The following is a 17,688-nucleotide window of genomic DNA, read 5'->3' on the forward strand; positions in this document are numbered from 1 at the left end:
CTATATGTACGGGGGATAACCCGGGACACGAGCTTGCAGCAAAGCCGGGTCTAGCGCAGGTGCCGCGTGTCTGTCGGAGCAGAGCAGGTCGCCTCGGGTCTGGATGGGCTCACCGAGATCTATTTCCACCCGTGAAGGACGTGACCAGTAGCCAATGCGGTTGCCCTTTTCGTCTTGCTCTTTCTTCCAGCTCATCTCACTCTCTGCTCTCTCTCCCTCCTGTGCCATCTCTCTTTGTCCGTGCACTCGCCTCCCTCTCCTCAGCATATTGAGATGAGGGCTTTGATAATACAATTTGCCATGTCGGACAGTCTGTTTGTTTGTTTTATCAGAGCTTTGTGTGAGACGTTGGCAGTGTTTGCAGAGGCTTTGTGGTCAGCCGCCCATCGACAGCTAATTGAGTTAAGGGGGGGGATGTACAGTAAGGAGCAAGAAACGGAGGAGCCGTTAAACATTTGACCATGAATCAAACAAACAAACAAAGCAGTCCTCTTAAAAAAAAAAAAGACCTGTGTTGTTTGAGTGAACAAACTTGATCATAAATATAAAAAAACCGTCACTGACCCATTTAGAGGATCGTGATAAGTTTAAACAAACGCCTGCTCTCCTGCCCGCCTCCCTCGAGATGTGTTTAAAAAAAAAGGCTTTACCTTGCCCTCACTGTGGGGAAGAACTGACACGCTGCCAGGTCTCAAGGTGCGGAGATGGGCGTTTCTCTCATACAAGGGGAAAAAGGTATCGGAGGTGAGAAAAGGAGAGGTGAGCACAGGTTAGGCAGGTTTGGTAGTGGGGTGTAGCGTACAAACATACCAGGAGGGCTGATCTGAAGGAATGTCATTTGAATGCCTCGCAGGGAGCGACGCACTCAACGCACCCTCCAACCCTGCTGGGTCTCCCTGACAGATGGAGAAGGGTGGAGGGGAGGGTTTGGGATCAGTCGGATGCCCTATATGGGTGCATACGTGCATTTGTGTTTTGTGCGTTATTGATGCGTCTGTGATGTCACAGTGTTTGCGCGCGCGAGAGTGTTAACGGAGGAATTGAGGATGGCTTGTTCGGCTGAAACCCCTCTCCCACTGCGCAGGCTTCAGTCGATCATTTTAATCCCCCCGCACCCCCACCCCTCCCACACACACACACACACAAACACTCACACACACGTGAGGGAGGGGACAGCCTTTCCTGAAACTTGGCACACAGTACAGGGTGGGGTAACTAGCTCAGACCGGATTGACAACCTCGCTTTTTAATACCGTTCCCTCGCAGCTTGTTGCGTGTACTCTGCCTCCTCCTGTGGAGTTTTTCCACAGGGTCTGCTCTGGCAGCAACCCCGCCCCCTCCCCCCTCCTTTTTTCCTCCACCTCATTTGCTCCCCTCTCCCAACTCTTGAATGACACCGAGTGAACAAGCTGCACAGTCCAGCTCCCAGCATGCACTCTGATCCCCGCCGCCCTATGCCTATGTGTCCTTCACGTCCTCTTATTTGGTTTCTTGCATGCAAAATGTGGGCGTGTCCAAGGAAACGGCCACCTGCCTACACTTATTAAGTAAACATCCCCACTTAGTCATTCATCCCCTCATGGTGTTTTAGCACCATGCCGGGCGGAATGCATTCACAATTGCTGTGAGTAACCAGAAGCTCCCGTTATTGTCACACTTGATGGAGTAAATCTGTAAATACACCTGTTGTGCAAGACGATTTTGAGTCCGCTCCATGCAGTTGTGATTGTGAGCTGTGGTGTTGTTGTGTAGCATATCTACGCTCAAGGCTCTTGAGTCCAGGGAAATATTTTTGATATCAGTCCAGTATATATGAGTTTTCCCCCACTCTGGGTTTTCTAATCAAATCATTACGTGAGCTACTCTTTATTAAAAAAAAGATCAATGCAGGGTTCAACATATGTGTCGAATGTAAAGCCCATACGGGGAAGTTCAGTTTCAATGTCCTAACTTTAATAAGTCCTTTTTTGGGTGTAAGTGAGAAATCATGGTGAAGGATTTTGATGTGAATGGCTGTGGTATAACAAAACATTTTCGTGAAACTGTCAGTGTGAAAAGTCAGAAGAGAGTTTTTTGCATTTCCGATGTACTAAAGAATTTTGTTGTAACTGAAAAGTCAGTCGACAGTTTATTTGATTTGAAAGCCATTGACATACGATACGTAGGGATGAGGAAAAATACATTTCATTGTGACTTGCCGTTTGCGTGTGTTTTCCAGATGTCGTCATTGTTTGAAAACAGTTTTTTTAGACGTCTATCTTTGAAAGCTCATCCATCAAAATACTGATTACCAAGCCTGTTTTACTGCTGATAACGATACTAACCGACATGCAACCTTATATGACCCAACTCGTAGATTTCACGGAAAAATACATCATATACTTCACTGCATCGTGTCTGCTTACATACACTACCGTTCAAAAGTTTGGGGTCACCCAGACAATTTCGTGTCTTCCATGAAAAATCGCACTTTTATTTATCAAATGAATATAAAATGTCGTCAAGACATTGACAAGGTTAGAAATAATGATTAATATTTGAAGTATTAATTTTGTTCTACAAACTTCAAGCTCAAAGGAAGGCCAGTTGTATCGCTTATATCACCAGCATAACTGTTTTCAGCTGTGCTAGCATAATTGCACAAGGGTTTTCTAATCAGATATTAGTCTTCTAAGGCGATTAGCAAACACAATGTACCATTAGAACACTGGAGTGATAGTTGATGGAAATGGGCCTCTATACACCTCTGGAGATATTTCATTAGAAACCAGACGTTTCCACCTAGAATAGTCATTTACCACATTAACAATGTGTATAGTGTGTATTTCTGATTAATGTTATCTTTATTGAAAAAACAGTGCTTTTCTTTGAAAAATAAAGACATTTCTAAGTGACCCCAAACTTTTGAACGGTAGTGTATATACTGGACTGCTTCCAGGCGGCGAAGAACCAATCTTGGGTTGGAATCAATTGGCCCCAGCGTTCTTTTTAATCATCACAATTGATGTAAACACGACACTTGCACTCCTTTTAAGATTGAACATTTCGACTGTGCGCGCACGTTTTGTGTGCGCGGAGTTGTGTTCAGAAGTATCCCGGTGTGACCGCGGTCAATCAATACGTCAATACTCCTCTCTCTTCCTTAATCCACATTAAGAATGTCATGAACTGATCTATTATTTCCTCTTCCGTCTCTCCCCTCCCATCCCCCACCCCTCTGTCCAAACCCTCCTGCTCTCAGACAGGCAGACGGACAGACGGCAGGACGGATACACGGGTGGGGCCTGTGCTCGGCGGCTCGGCGGCAGGCTGGTGGAAGATGTCGTCCGGAGCCGGTGGGAGGGGCGGAAGGCGGCTCAGGGGGACGGCGGGCGGCGGCGGCGGAGGAGGCAGAGGGGGGCCGGGGGAGGCGGAGGAGGGCCCCGTGGGGATCCCGTTCCCCGAGCACAGCGCCGACATCCTGGGCGGCCTGAACAAGCAGCGGCTCAGCGGCCTGCTGTGCGACGTGCTCCTGGTCGCCGAGGACCGCGAGTTCCCGGCCCACCGCTCCGTCCTGGCGTCCTGCAGCTCCTACTTCCACAAGCTCTTCACGTCGGGCCCCGCCGCGGACCAACAGAACGTCTACACCATCGACTTCGTGGCGGCGGAGGCTCTGGGAGCGCTGCTGGACTTTGCCTACACGGCGACATTGACGGTCAGTCACAGCAGCGTGGCCGACATCCTCGCCGCCGCACGCCTCCTGGAAGTCCCGCCTGTGCAGGAAGTCTGTACGCACCTGCTGGACACCAAAGTGCTCTCCCCGCCGGTACGAGACCCTTTGCAGATGCATAGAAGTGACATGTTTTTACATTTAAGCTGCGAGGTGATGTTTGATCTGCTCTGCCTCTTTATGAATTAGTGACGCCATAAGCAACCGGTTGCGATGTTGAATGGATTCATAGCAAAAGCAAAGCACCATCTAACCCGTTGAGGAAGTTCTCCTGCTTCAGCCACTTAGGGTAGGAGGTGTCTGGTCATAATACACCCCCCCCCCATCCCCCATTAACTAGCCAGCAGAGTCAAGCTTACATCATGACCTTTATTAGTCCCACAGCCTTTGGGTTCAAGGCTTACTCATTCTGAGCCAATAGCGCGCGTGGAGGGACGGCGTCCTATTTTACCGACTCCAGACGCCGCATATCGCAGCTACGCTTCAACGCGATCAAGCGTAGCTGTGAGATGCACATGCATGTGCTCATGGGTATAATAAACCCCTGGGTGTGCATCCCAGATACCCAGATAGGAATCTGCCTGATAGGCTTTACAGCTGTAGAGTTCTCGTCAGGCTTCACCTTAGCTGATGTGCTTAACAGGAAGTTACTTTAAATTTTATTTTCATTTCTACATTACTGCCGTACAGTCTCTCTTTGTTTTCCCCTTTTCGTTTTTTTCACTGACTTTAAACGTCTCCTGCACTCTACCTCTTTGTTTCCCCCGTCGTGTTTCACTAGGCGGGCAGTGAGCGAAGAGATGAAGATGAGGAGAGCAAGGGCAGAGGACGCAGGGAGCCGGGGAACCGGGTGCGGGCCCAGGAGTATCTGGACTACTTCCAGAGAGGGGCGCACTGGAGCAGCAGCTGCAGCACGCCGGAGCTCAGGGACCTGCCCACACACCTGCACTTTAACCACGGTAACGGCGGGGTCCCCAGCAACGGGGCTCCTGCTGGCCCCGGTGAGTACTACTCCCCTCTGGCCCTCGCCTTGACCCAGGCTCCCACACAGGAGCCAGAGGAAGACGATGACGATGACGAGGAAGATGAGGACATGGAGGCGGTGCAGGGGAACGGAGGGAGCCTGGGGTCGTCTTACTTCCCGCCGCCCCAGAATGGGCACCTCTACCTACCCCCCGAGTCTCGGCTCGGTCAGGAGCCCGAGGTGGAAGATGGAAGTCGGGAGGCGATGGCGAGGGAGAGGGGTTCCGCCAGTGCCCTCCTGCAGCAGATGATGGACTCCATCGAGAAGCAGAAGGAGCGCGCAACAACTGGGGAGGAACAGGGAGACGGGGACGACCCCGACATGGAATTTTACTTGAATTACTTTAACAGCACTCAGCATGAGGATCCAGCTTCTGCGGCTGTGACACAGGGAGTGCCGCCGCTCTGGTTGTCACGGGGCAGAGCAGCCCCAGACAGAGGAGGAGGAGGAGGAGGAGAGGGGGGAGCGGGAGAGAGAGGCAACGGGGCTGGAGGAGGAGGAGGAGGAGGAGGTGGCGGCGAGAGGAAGATGCGCTCTAAGGCCTTCCAGAAATGCCCCATATGCTCCAAGGTCATTCAAGGAGCAGGCAAGCTACCCCGCCACATCCGAACACACACGGGAGAGAAACCTTATGAATGCACCATCTGCAAAGTACGCTTTACCAGGTAAGCCTAATTAATGAAGCGACTCCCCCATGTCACATGTACTAATAGTCTTGCGCTTGGCACTGCAGAGGGAAACACCCCGGCCAGGAGTATTAGCACTAACCAACTTAGCTTTGCATTACGGAGGGCAGCGCAGTTTGTGAATCTAAATGTTTTGCTTTGGTCCGATCGACGTCACATTGTAGCTAAAATGCGAATCGAAATGGCACGTAAAAAAATATTCCCACTGTGAGAGAGAGGGTCGGATTGTAAACGCTATGAAGGTCTGTTTTATTGTGACAGTCTTCATAGCAAAGTCCTGGAATTGTAACCAAGGGGTCCTATAAAAGAAGGCCATGCTCGTGTTATCTAGTGGAGGGCTGCTGTAAAGTGCTGTGTTCTGATACAGAGGGGGATTACAGGTCCTGGATGGTACTCGGTGTGCTCCAAAGCAATAATTTGAACTTTTGATCTCTGGTTATGTTGATTATTGCCCACAGCAGAGTAGTTACACCCCCCCCCCCCCCACACACACACACACACACTCTCTGCCTCTCACTCCTTTTACCTCTCTAATGAAATCTGCCATGTGCCACTCAGTTAAATGGAGCTAGTCTACAGCAGTGGACTTGAGTGCGAATGGTTTCCCTGTATTTCAGGTGGTATCCTGCCTTCTTCTTTGAAATCATTATTTTAATTAATGAATCAGTGGACTTAGAAATAGATGCAGTCGGCTGGAAATACCCACAACCCGTGCTGGCACGGCGGATATAGGGGAGAGCAATCTGAATTTGCCTTCTAGCTAAATTCGACCGGCAGTGGGAAGGGGGTATTGTAATCTTAATCCGGTTTGATCAGGGTTAAGAGTGGGCCTCGCACGATAATAAATCACTCCTGTCCTTTAAATAATTCACCTCTATCAATGTGCCACTTTTCTTTTTCTTATTTTTCCAAGGCTTCGACCCTGTGTGTATGTGTGTGTGTGTGTGTGTGTGTGTGTCCTCACCCGTGTACATGTTTCTTTATTATTGTTTTATATTTGGGGAGCCGTGGGTTGCAGCAGGTTTATTTGTTGCTTGTATGACAGATAATCTACTTACATGGCATGTGTGCGTGTGTGTGTGTGTGTGTGTGTGTGTGTGTTTTCAAACGGACTTGTCTTATGCTTGTTTGTTTAGGAGCCCTCTGCCCCGAGTGCAGAAGGGTTAGACGATTAAAGAGCTCGAGAGATAGTCAGGGCTAAAGGGGGGAGGGCGGTGCAAGAGCCAGACGAAGGCTACGGCAGCCTGATAAAGTTCAGTGGGCGACGGCGTAACATCACACAGTAAAGAAATGCTCCAGGATGTCACAACATGAAGTTGAAGCCATAGTTTGGTCTTCAAGTAATTTACCTAAAAATAAATTTAAAAAGTCTTCTATATGAGCTATTTGATCATCTTTGAAGTGACAACTGCTCCAATCAGATGACAGCTCATGAGGTTAAAAGTAGGCTGCAAAAAATGCTGACGTTTTACAGACTCATCTATTTTCCAGCACGACTCTACGCTCAATGTCAAGTTCTCAAAAATGAGTTAGAATTTTTTTTTTTTTTATATTCACCCAACATTTGCATTTTGTTTTTATTTTTTGTCATCCATCAGTTGTTACGGCGTCCTCCTCAAAGGAAAGTTAAACGGGAATCGTGAAAAAAAAAAAGTGGCAACCGACGCAGTGGACATTGAGCTTTCTCGTCAGCCCACAGTTGCGCTCTCGTGTGCAATTACACAGATTAAGATGTGAAGTTTATGGCTTCTCCTCAGTTGGCCCGGCTGCCCTCACAGAATAATCTCATTGGAAGAGATCCAAAAGATGGCTGTTAAATGGGAAATAAAACTCTACGGCATATTAAGCTGACCACTGTACATATGAGAATTAATAATGCATTTCAAGTTAATTAAATATTGGTGCATGGCGTTACAAAAGAGAAGCCGAAGCTGGCTGCTTTCGCACCGAGTGGATTCGGATCGCTGTGGGTTGATCCTCTATGGCATTTCTCATTTTTCTTTGTCCGTGAATTCTTTCTTTTCTTTCTTCCAGGCAGGACAAGCTCAAGGTTCACATGCGGAAGCATACAGGAGAGAAGCCTTACCTTTGTACTCAATGCGGAGCCGCCTTTGCTCACAACTACGACCTGAAGAACCACATGCGCGTGCACACCGGCCTGCGCCCCTATCAGTGCTCGAGCTGCTTTAAGACTTTTGTGCGCTCGGACCACCTGCACCGCCACCTCAAGAAGGACGGCTGCAACGGCATCCCGTCCCGTCGGGGCCGGAAGCCCCGGGTGCGGGAGCAGGGCCCCCTCGACGCCCCCCTGGGCCTGCTGGACCCCGACTCCGACACGGGCCCCGGGCCTCGCGGCATCAGGGGGCGGCGGCGCTCGGAGGCGTCGTCGGCCGCCGAGGTGGAGGGCGCCGCCAGAGCCCACGCACACAGTCCTCAACTGCAGGAGGATGCAGGGGAGGCGGGGCCCTGAGACTGCGAGGGGCGCCAAGGGACACTGCTGGAGCACCATAGTCACTCTGCACCGCCTGTGAGACAGGCCATCAGAGAGGAGAGACAAAAACAACACACACAAAGGCAAACTTTTAAAAACAACAACAACTAACTATTCCTCTATAAACCAAATCAGGGTGTCACAACAAAAAAAAATCTAATCTTTATATTTCTTTTTTTCCTTTTTTTGTTTAGGAAATGGAGCAGACATGCAAGCACTTGAGTCGATTTATCTGTTAAAGAGCAAAGAACGCTTCAAATCATGTACCCGCGACGTCCACTTTCTGGGCCATTTCTTTCTTTATAATATTGGGGTGTTTTATACATTGGCAGATGTGCTGAGGCAAATGTATGATGGATACAAAGAAACGCAGGAGCAACTATGCAGTTGATTTTAGATTTGTATTGGTTTTGTCCTCACAGCCTTCAAGCTCTAAGCAAGGTGTCTATCGAGCACCTTCTGGCTGCTGTACGGGTGAAGCGAGGACAAATCCTCCCAGTGAAAACAACTCTTTTTCTATTCTTTTGCAGGCCTGAAATGTACAGTTACCATAGAAACAACATTGCCACAATTTGGCATATGCAAGGAAAAAGCTCACCACAATTTTTTGATGCAACAGTTTCTTCTCTTCTAAATGTTCCAGAAAGAATCAGACGAGGGGTTTGATTGAAGTGTTACTTACTCTATAAAAATGCATATATTGGTTTGTCTTCTTGTAAAAAAAACAAATTCAACGTCGAGTCAAATCCACTTTAACGGGGGCTCTTCAATTGCAGGACTCTGGGGGGAATATGAGGGGTGGAGGGTTTGTGTTTTTAAAGCACTACCATCGTCAATGTACCTGTTGGCTTGACTACGTTGCCTCTTAACCCTGCAAATTTCAGCTTTTTTTATTTTTATTTTCCCTTTTTATGATTCAGTCTTAATTTTTGTTGTCGTCGTCGTCGTTCCTTTTTTGTTGACTGCTTCGGGTACTTGACACTTTATAATTGTATACATGTATATACAGCCGGTGGTGATATGACATTGGTTCCAACTTAATGCTGAGGTGTACTTTTCGGGTTTTCCTCCTGGGCTACATGTCATATTTCTCACAGAGTGAAGCTTGTGGGTGAACAAAAAAAAACAACAACTTGTGTGAGTGTTCGATTGAAAAAAAAAAAAAAAAAAAACCCATTGAATCACCCATTTGCCCTAAACTTAACACTTAACTTGTATAGTTCCTACCCAAAGGAGGAGGAGGTCGAATGAATGAATGTGCTTAACTTTGTGCAGTTTTTCGGAATCTGTCCTTGTGTGACAAGGCGCGGGTAGCATTTAACCAACCGCAGGTTAAAGGAATGGCAGGGAGCTCGAGAGAGAGTGACAAAGAGTACGAAGAAGAGATAGATGAGCACCTTTTTATTTCTATGTTTGCACAGCTTTACTAAAGATATCCAACAGAGCGAGAGAGAGAGAGAGCGGTGTATTTAAAGGAAGTGGGCTGGTGTTGGAGCGAGTGAGAGGAGGTTTATGTATCGTGCTTATTCCAATCTTTTTGTTTTGCCCCAGGGACCACACAACCGTGAGGCAACCTGTACGATGAGGAGAGCAATAAATACCTGTCCAAGTCGGGAGGCCAAAATAGGAGCGTGGCTGCAGCTGGTTGATGGGGGAGGGGAACAAGGGAAGGGGAGGGGGATCTCACAATGTCTGTTGCATTCCAAAAAAATAATCTCCCCCAGCTCAGCCACGTTTCCAGGCAGGAGGGGATCAAATCAGGCCTTTTCTCTCCCTCTGTAGTCCTCTAATGCCCCCGAACTAGCCTGGAGGGGATATTATTATATTAGAGCCTGGTGTTGGCAGTTTAGTGTGCGAGCATGTGTTTGTGCACATGTGTGTTTTTGTGTGTGTGTGCGTGGCAGCCGGGGTCGCTCTGGCCACATCATCACTGTGTGAGTCAGCCACGGCCTGTTCAAACATGCACCCTGAGCTGCCAGCCCCAATGCACTTTCTCTGTCTCTCACACACACATGCTCACACACGCACACACTCACACACTCACTCACACACTCTCTGCTCACTGGATCCAGGCATCCTGTGGAGAAGAGGGAGACACCAGGTGTATATATATATATATATGTTGTTGTCGGGGACTCCGTGACTCTGGATTTGTAGGTCTGTCCGAGTTGTGTTATTGTGCTTCAAATCCAAATGTTGCTTTCCAAACTAGCACATTTTGAGTTGAGAGAACATCCCCCCCTTGGCCCCGCCCCCCCTCTTAGTTCAACTATCAGTCCTTTGCATCTTAATTGGAAAGCGGCAGGTTATGAATGCGCTTCAACAAAACGGGTACTTGGAGACAAACCAGTGGCAGATGAGAGCAGAGTCCTTCCTTCTGGCTCCTCCGCTGGTTTCGTTCAGGTTTTTAAGAAGAAAGCTGCCCCAAAAAACACACACATCTGAAAACTGATATATCTTAACTTCAGATCTCTACAAGAGACGCCCTGGAGGCTCTGATCCGAGGACTGCATTGACCCGTGGGAACTGATGGCACTTGAAGTTTAGTTGTTGCTGGAGTCCAGAGAGTTTGTCTTTGTGTCTTAATGGAGGAGGAGGATATGGACGAGAAGAGAGGACGCCGTGTGCTAGTGCGTGTTGGCGCGTGTGTGTGTGTGTGTCTGTGCGCGTTTCCTTTCCGTGCGTGTGTTGCTGGCTGGCAGGCGGGGAGGGTCTCGTGGACGAGCTCGGATAAACAAACTGTGTCTGCCCCCATCTGTTCGCCAGCTCCTCGTAATAACCGCACGTGTTCTCCGAGGGAACCGCGGCCCTAATGGACCGGGTCCGCGGCGCCGCGCAGGCAGAACGGGCGTATTGTGAAACGACTCGTCGGACTGTTGCGTGTTTACTTCACGGCTCTCTCGGCGTACATTTGCATAACTCTTTTGTTTACCCCCGGCGGTCGTTGGCTTCGGCCTGGAGTTTTCGGTTCTAGTTTTTGCTCCTCCAATATGATAAAGATGGCGTTTTCTACATTTATAAATGCACAGTTTGACGCTCACAGGCAGACCGATGCGAGCTGGCTATGCGATCTTTACGCTTACGCCAATGTTGTCTTCACGTGGCAGAAGGTCAGACCTGTCGGCCATCTTAAACGTTGTTTGGACCTTAATATTGTTCCCCCAAAAGTCTTATGTTGTTTGTTGACGAACCAAAGCTTGTTGCCCTCAATCTTAGTCGACGGTAGAGATGTTTATAGTATGTCTATAATGTATCCAGACTTGGCCTACCTGAGTAAACCACCCACACAGATGCCCTCCTCTTGAATACATATGCAGACGTGTGTGTGTGTGTGTGTGTGTATGTGCGTGCGTGTGTGAAATCATACAGATATTAACTTTGCTTTCTCTCTCTCTTTCTATCCTTGTGGACAATAGAATCAGAGGTTTATGGATGTGTAGTTTTTTTCTTGTCCGTCTACACTCGGTTTTTTTTTATGCTCCTTTTTTAATATATTTTTTCTAACAATCTTTCAAGGCTGTGCGTGAGTGTGCGAGCGTGTGAGTGTGTATGTAGGGGTTGTGGGTGGGGGTCGTGGTTTTGGGTTGCTGTGCCAGGAGGGTGGGGTAAATGGGTGCTTGGGTGGGGTTATGGATACAAAGCCTGATAGCACTGGAAGTGGTGCTTTAGCTGAGAGAGCAAACGTTTGCACTAATGTTAAATGTCCTTGTCCTGCTTATGGGAGAAGGGCAGGAGACCTCAGAAAGGCCGGCGAGTTTCCACGAGCACAGAGCGGCGTGCTCGATACTCACCGGCCTCAAAAAGAGTCCATCCAACCCCTCCGTAGAAATAATCATGTACAGTATATTAAGAAATATACAGACGTCCAACAACGGCAAATACCAAAGGAGAAGAAATGGCTCGCGTCGAAGTCATTGGACATTTTTAAGCTATGCCAATCTCACGTTGGATTAATAAAGAGTTTTATTGTTAAATCGGAAGGCTCTTGAAAAGAGGACTTTTGATGGACACTAGAGGAAAATGTATTTGCTCTTCTTGTAAAGAAATATTCCAAATATACAACATTTGAGGCACTTAGAAAGTAGCGACGCCTCTCCCGGAAAAATTCTATAGACATTATATCTGCGTCCTGGTTTGGTGGCCGAGGTGCAAACTGTGTGCAGGTGCCAGAGATATTGAATCCACTTCTTTTTAAATTCAACATGATGATGATGATGATGGGATTTTATCAACGTTTGTCTCATATTACGTCAACTGATGAATAATGATATGCCATGATAATGAAAACTGTTGGTATTGTTGAACACTGTTATATTGATCATTGCCGAGCTGGATGGATTCCGTTTACTTTCCGAAGAAGGTTTAATTTAATTTAAAAAAATGTTCTCTAGTTGAAGCAGACTGGGACTTTGTGGCCTTGTCTGAGCAGCACTAAGCTTGGTTTTCTTTTTTTTCCTTTTTTGTAATGTTTCCAGACAGTTGTATTGTGTGCAGTGTGGGGCTGAGGCTGCCTCCCACCAGGTGGACAATACGAACATCAAGGGCCACATTGTGCCTTCTTACGTGGGCAGGAACAGACCAAAACTCACCATTTATTTTTCCTTTTTTATTTCTTCCGTTTGACCGAAAACACTTTTCTTTCAATATTTTCAAAATAAATTGTAAAAGCTGATTGGCTTGGTACTTAAAAAAACACAAAAAAACAATAATCATTGAGCAGTTTAAGCTTTTCTTGACTGAATTGATACCGACGTGTCTGCACCAGGCGCTCTCTCTCTCTCTCTGGATCCACCGGTGTGTCCCCAGCCTCAGCCCCAGACTAAGGTTACTCTGACCCCGGCTCCACGGAGACGGTCTCGGAACTTCATCGCGAGTGTTTTTTCCAAATTGACCTTGATATGTTGTTGTTTCCCCCCCCCCCCTCTCCTCTTTCCTATGCTGTTATCAAAGAGTTTGGGTGAATCTATCTGAGAAGGCCGTAAAACAAAGACGACCAACAACTAACGATAACAATGTGTAACTGTAAACAACGCGGCAGGACGGGGTGACTGTTAATATGGAGATTGGCGGCGGCGGACTATTTTGCTTTTCTTCGTCATTTTCCCGCACACCTGATTTTATTTTTTATTGTGTGTGTGTGTGTTTGTGAGTTTTCCATCAGGCTCTTGATGCACAGCAAGCTGAGTGCAGCATATGCAGTACAGCAGTATGCGCAGCGTGGCTCTGGCACTTACACAGACAGCCCCGGGTCCTTCAGAGAGGCAGGCTGCTGTCTGTTGGCTGCTCTCAGCCAAGTGGGGACAGTTTGCACTCGGAGTCTCTCTCTCTCTCTCTCTCTCTCTCTCTCTCTCTCTCCGGGAGGGAGGGAGGCAAAGGTCGTCATGCAGGGAGGGGGATCAAATACGGGTGGGAGGGGAAAGCTTAGTTTTTCAGGGATGGAAAGCCCAGGTGACTCTCGGACCAGCCGGTTAGGAGTCGCACGGCCACGATCCGATAAGAACGATAACGCAAACGAGGTCGCCACAGAATTCACATTGTGGGAACCGAGTGTCGCTGCTCGCTTGTTGTCTCTCAAGTACTACTCAGGTGGAAAATACACTGCTATGCATTGTTAAGTTTACGCTATGTCTCATCACCCTCTGAGCAACTCCTCCTTTTCTTGCTCATTACTCATATTTAAAAAAACGACGGCTCCGAGAAAAGATGGAACAGTTCCCTCTGTCCCGTGGCAGAGCGGCCGGCCTATTCCTCCGTCTGATATTGATCCGGTGGATTGTTTGTTGGAGGGAAGGAAGCCACTGGAGATGCAGTCTTATTAGTCGGACTGTAAACATTTTTTTTTTGATCGGAGATCACACACACACTCGGCAGGGGAATCGGCAGGAGGGAGAGGGAGAGGGGGGGCGGTCGGTTGATGTGCGGAGGAAGACGCCGTTTCAGTTTTTCAGTCTCCTCAACTCATTTGGTTTAGGATACATTCCATAGCTTCATACTGTGATTCCCACTTTGGAGTTTTATGGTTGTTTGTGCACCGGGGGAAACGAGAGCTGGAGACAGTCGATGTTTTTGCTGTCGAGCCCCCCCCCTTTACCTCCTCCCCTCCCCCACCGCGTGACGGACAGACGTGTAGACGGACCGCTTTACCCAGCAGCCTTTCTTTTCTCAGCTTCTGCGATTGTAACGAAAGCACTTTGCGAAAAGGCCATCCTGAATATTGTGTGCTTTTTTTAATGTTATGGTTGTCATTATTGTTGTTGTTTTGTTGTTGTTCCTGTCGATGTTTCTTTTTGTTTTGTTTTTTCTCAGTGCAGATCATTATTTAAAAAGGGGGCGGGGGGGGAGAAAACGATTTGATGGAAAGAAAAAAAAACACTTGAATATTTTTTGCTATCTGGATTTTTAACGGTGGTTCTGGACATAAACACATCTCTGTTATATTTCCACCGTACCTGTTATATGCAGCTTGTTGCATAGTCACACAAAGGCAGGGGGGGGGGGCACTGGACAGACCTCCTCCTACTTGCTCTCTGCTTACTGTCTCAGATCTTGTTGGGAGAAAGGTCATTTGATCTCATTTTTGGGAGACTCCTTTTCTTGAAAAAAGAAACCTGTATAACAGTTGCAAAGCTTTCTGAGAAGGCTCTAGCTGCGCTGAATGTTAAACACGCGGTGTTGTGTCCACTGCAGAATCTATTGTGTGTTTGTTTTGTTTGCAATATTGCCCTGTCTGTGGTTAGAGGCTGGATCTGGTATCCATATAGAGCTTAAATGATTTATGAAAGACGGATGAAATGGCCAAACGACCATCATGCACTTTTCGCAAATCAGTACGGACATTTTGTTGGCCTTAACATCTTTGTCCAATCAAGATTATCGCATTTAGAATGGAAATAATAATAATAGTGATAAACATTCGGTAGATCCATGGTTAAATGGTTTGAGGTGGGAGAGAAAGCAATAGTCTAGTATTTATAATAGATTGATTTGTGACTGTAAATTGATTATTATGATAATCCTTTTTCAGAGTTTTTTTCTTTTTTCTTTTCTTTTTCTGATGTACATTTTAAATTGGCAGAATCTGTCCCAGTTGTCAAACGTGGACAAGCGTCACTCCACGTGTGTGTGTGTGTGTGTGTGTGTGTGTGTGTGTGTGTGTGTGTGTGTGTGTGTGTGTGTGTGTGTGTGTGTGTGTGTGTGTGTGTGTGTGTGTGTGTGTGTGTGTGTGTGTGTGTGTGTGCGCGCGCGTGTAAACACGTCCTTCCCTGTTGCGCCTCGCTGCGCGCGTCGCCCCGCGCGTCGTCCCAGAGGAAGAGCGCCCGCTGCGGCGTCACTCCCGGAAGTGGAGTTTGGACCGGAAGTGCAACGCCGTCGGACGTTTTTGACCCGCAGAGTGCGGCCGCTGTTTCCTTCCCCCTTGCGATGCAGCGTGGGTTTACTCTTTTGTACATTAAATAACCTCTTTGGTTTAGTTTTCTTCGCGTAGCAGTCTGTCGGTGCGTGTCTGTTGGAAGCTGCAGGAGGAGGGGGGGGGGATTTGTTTTTGTTTTTGTTTTGGAGAATTTGCACTTTTTGGCGATGAAAATAAATTGTATTGTATATGAGACCACTAAATCCACACAGTCTAAAAAACCATATAATTCCATTTTGTGTCATTTTTCTTTTTTTTCCTGTTCTTTTTCTGTTCTTTTTTTTTTATATATCCAAAAATGTCTGGCATCTGGTTGTCTGGTTTAAAGAATATAAACATCTTTCTATTAAAAACAATGGTTGCAAAAACGTTTGCGTGTATAACTTGTCACTTATTCTAACTTGTCAAACAAACATGAATTTGATACAATAACACAAACAATGTTTGTTTTCTGTGGGTGGCGCATCGGGACTGTAGGCTTAGTACTCGTATTGTGCCATGTTTACGTTATTAAATTATTTTTTATTTTTTATTTATAGAGTTACAAAAGCTGCCAAAATAACAGTAAACATGTGTGTTGTCCTTTTTTTTTATATAGAAAGCAGGACTGCTGCATGTGATATAAATATATATATATTATATACATATTTATTATATATTATATACATATTTATTATATATATTATATATATATATTATTATTATATACAGGACTGTCTCAGAAAATTAGAATATTGTGATGAAGTTCTTTATTTTCTGTAATGCAATTAAAAAAACAAAAATGTCATGCATTCTGGATTCATTACAAATCAACTGAAATATTGCAAGCCTTTTATTCTGATTTATTGCTGATTATGGTTTACAGCTTAAGAAAACTCAAATATCCTATCTCTAAATATTAGAATATCATGAAAAAGTATACTAGTAGGGTATTAAACAAATCACTTGAATTGTCTAATTAACTCGAAACACCTGCAAGGGTTTCCTGAGCCTTGACAAACACTCAGCTGTTATAAATCTTTTTTTTTACTTGGTCTGAGGAAATATTAAAATTTTATGAGATAGGATTTTAGAGTTTTCTTAAGCTGTAAGCCATAATCAGCAATATTAAAAGAATAAAAGGCTTGCAATATTTCAGTTGATTTGTAATGAATCCAGAATGCATGACATTTTTGTTTTTTTAATTGCATTACAGAAAATAAAGAACTTTATCACAATATTCTAATTTTCTGAGACAGTCCTGTATATATATATTGATATTGACATGTGTTTCTTGTTCTACTGTTCTCGTTCACAGTGCGAGTCAGTTCCCTCCACCAACCAGCAGGTGGCAGTGTTATCACTGTTATGCTTTGAGGACGCGGCAATGCTCGCCGTGCAGCAGCCACACACCACTGCTGTGTGTCTCTCGCTCTCTCTCTCTTTGCATTATTTCCGGTGCTCGAGCCCTCAACGTCTTTGCAGACTGTGACAACACAGATGAAGTTCGTATCCCACATTTCATTGAACGGCCTTGAGCACCCACGGCACAAATAACCTCCACCCATATCTACAGTGCAGACGTGGTGTGTTTGGGCCTGACTTGCAGAAAGAGCCCTCTCGTTGGTTCCAAAGAACGTTTTTTCTCGAGGTGAGGCCACCAAGAGGGTTATTAAATGTGATTCGTTCCAGAGGTCCAGCAGGCCGAGCGCAACCATGGGCTTGTTGTCACCCTGTCTTCCTGTTTGTCTCGGCCTGTCTCCCTGAGGCGGTCCTGTGGGGTGACAGAGGTCACAAAACAGCTCATTAACCCCACCCCGACAGCCCACACATTGCTGCAGTCCTCAGGCCCTGGCTGCACACTCACACACACACATACACACACACACACATTTGATAATGCTCCACTAATAGCACTTAAGTCGACTTAAGCCCACTCTGTAAGCAGTGTGTTTTCTGGGAAGGCACCGGGAGACACACGTATGTGCCTTGCATGTTGAATGTGGCATTTAAATCTGTTCCATCATAAATGTGACACGCTCACATTTTCCTTTTTTGTGTGAAAAATCGTAAAAGTTGATGCATTCTTTTTCAAATTGAACATCTAATATGATCCAAAGCCACACCGAGTAGTTTATTGGCGTATGAGATGTTTTATTCCGTCACGTTGAACCTGTTGGCCAGATGTCTCGGGGCTCCAAGTCATTAATTGTTATGTTTGTAAGGTATTATCTAGCAACACAGTGGGATATGGTGTTATTTTCCATGTTCAGACATCAGCGTTGCAGTCAAAACATATTGGATAAGAAGAACAGCAGCACTTCAGGGGCTCGGAGATGCCTGGGAGCTGTTGTCTGGCGTCTCTAGTGGTATTATTCCCCCAATTGTGTC

At 46.5% G+C, this 17,688-nt stretch overlaps 1 protein-coding gene across 1 annotated transcript; it reads left to right on the forward strand.

Annotated features, from left to right (window-relative positions):
* Window positions 1–3,199: 3,199 nt before the first annotated feature.
* On the forward strand, window positions 3,200–15,688 carry zbtb7a (zinc finger and BTB domain containing 7a; the record flags this gene model as incomplete). Its single annotated transcript, XM_056414748.1, has 3 exons — window positions 3,200–3,805; window positions 4,491–5,398; window positions 7,454–15,688. Coding segments are annotated over 3 exons (1,950 nt in total), but the record flags the coding sequence as incomplete, so codon positions are not given.
* Between the last annotated feature and the right edge of the window lie 2,000 nt (window positions 15,689–17,688).

The sequence above is a fragment of the Pseudoliparis swirei genome, chromosome 5, assembly GCF_029220125.1.
Source record: "Pseudoliparis swirei isolate HS2019 ecotype Mariana Trench chromosome 5, NWPU_hadal_v1, whole genome shotgun sequence".
Taxonomy (NCBI): Eukaryota; Metazoa; Chordata; class Actinopteri; order Perciformes; family Liparidae; genus Pseudoliparis; species Pseudoliparis swirei.